The sequence below is a fragment of the Seriola lalandi genome, unplaced genomic scaffold (genome assembly GCF_002814215.2).
Source record: "Seriola lalandi dorsalis isolate HSWRI2012SDOR001 ecotype SW California unplaced genomic scaffold, Sedor1 jcf7180002053321, whole genome shotgun sequence".
NCBI lineage: Eukaryota > Metazoa > Chordata > Actinopteri > Carangiformes > Carangidae > Seriola > Seriola lalandi.
Genome location: NW_019523874.1, coordinates 7,061 through 7,998, shown reverse-complemented (window position 1 = coordinate 7,998; position 938 = coordinate 7,061). Strand labels below are relative to the sequence as shown.

Sequence of the window (938 nt, the reverse complement as noted above, 5' to 3'; positions counted from 1 at the left end):
ATTTTGCTCATTTTAAGAAAAACTTTGGTAAGACTTTTCTAATTTCATGCATCATAATATTTAATGGCTCCATCTGATGACTTGGACAGTGACAGCGGAGTCTCTGATGACTCACCAGTCGATCAGATAGAGGTCAGGGGTCAGGTTGTTGGTCTGGAAGTGGCTGAAGAGTCGAGGCAGATTCTCCTCAAAGAAAACCTCAAAGGCGGCAAAATACTTCAACATCTGCCACAGACGGAGCGAAGAGAGGAAGAGGAAGAGGAGGAGTAAAGATCAGGTGGGAGAAGTTTCCCAGACTGAACACAGCAGGTGGAGCAACATGAATAACAGCTGTTGTGTGTCTGTGTTTGTACCAGCTCGTGGTCGACTCTGAAGAAGGCCATCTGACAGGGTTTGTTGAGCAGGTTGGCGAAGGTGATGAAGGCTTCGGCCTCCTCCAGGTTGAGGATCAGCACAGCAGCAATGAACGACATTCCCTGGACCTGAAGGAGCAGAAACAACAGACGCCAGATCAGCGTCAGAGACCGTTTCAAACCTCAATACTCTTTGAACGTCAGCATCAAATGTCTGGTCAGATTCATAATCTTTGTTAATTAGTTGGTGATTTAAATCATAATTTTCCAGATTTTTAGATTTTTTTATTTAAGCAAAGTTGCATTTAACATTTGAACATTTTGATTTATTTTGGCAAGTAAAAAAATATTTTTCAAGGTGATTTTTCAGAATAAATGTCATAGTTTGAAATCTAATACAGACTATTATCACTTTTGGAGTGTAAGAAAACAAACTTACATATCCAATGTCAGGTCTGTAGCAGGTGTAAGCCCCCAGTACACTGTGGAGGAGGTCGTGGTAAGGACCACCCTGCAGAGAGAAGGGGGGAGGAGGAGGAGGAGGGGGAGGAGGAGGAGGAGGAGGAGGAAGAGGAGGAGGAGGTA

The 938-nt window shown here is 43.7% G+C and overlaps 1 protein-coding gene across 1 annotated transcript; it reads right to left on the bottom strand.

Annotated features, from left to right (window-relative positions):
• Positions 1 to 47: 47 nt before the first annotated feature.
• On the bottom strand, positions 48 to 906 carry LOC111651063 (TBC1 domain family member 12-like). The gene is made up of 3 exons (XM_023401022.2): positions 793 to 906; positions 354 to 482; positions 48 to 225 (listed from the first exon to the last, which is right to left on the bottom strand). Exons 2-3 carry the CDS (start codon positions 471 to 473, stop codon positions 112 to 114), a joined length of 234 nt encoding a protein of 77 aa, XP_023256790.1. The 5' UTR covers positions 474 to 482; positions 793 to 906; the 3' UTR covers positions 48 to 111.
• Positions 907 to 938: the final 32 nt, after the last annotated feature.

What these genes read in the sequence shown, in the direction of transcription:
- LOC111651063 (XM_023401022.2), bottom strand. Translation starts at nt 473, where the DNA reads ATGTCGTTCATTGCTGCTGTGCTGATCCTCAACCTGGAGGAGGCCGAA. An exon ending in TCAGAGTCGACCACGAGCTG is followed by an intron (nt 226 to 353) that starts GTACAAACACAG and finishes CGTCTGTGGCAG; the next exon opens with ATGTTGAAGTATTTTGCCGC.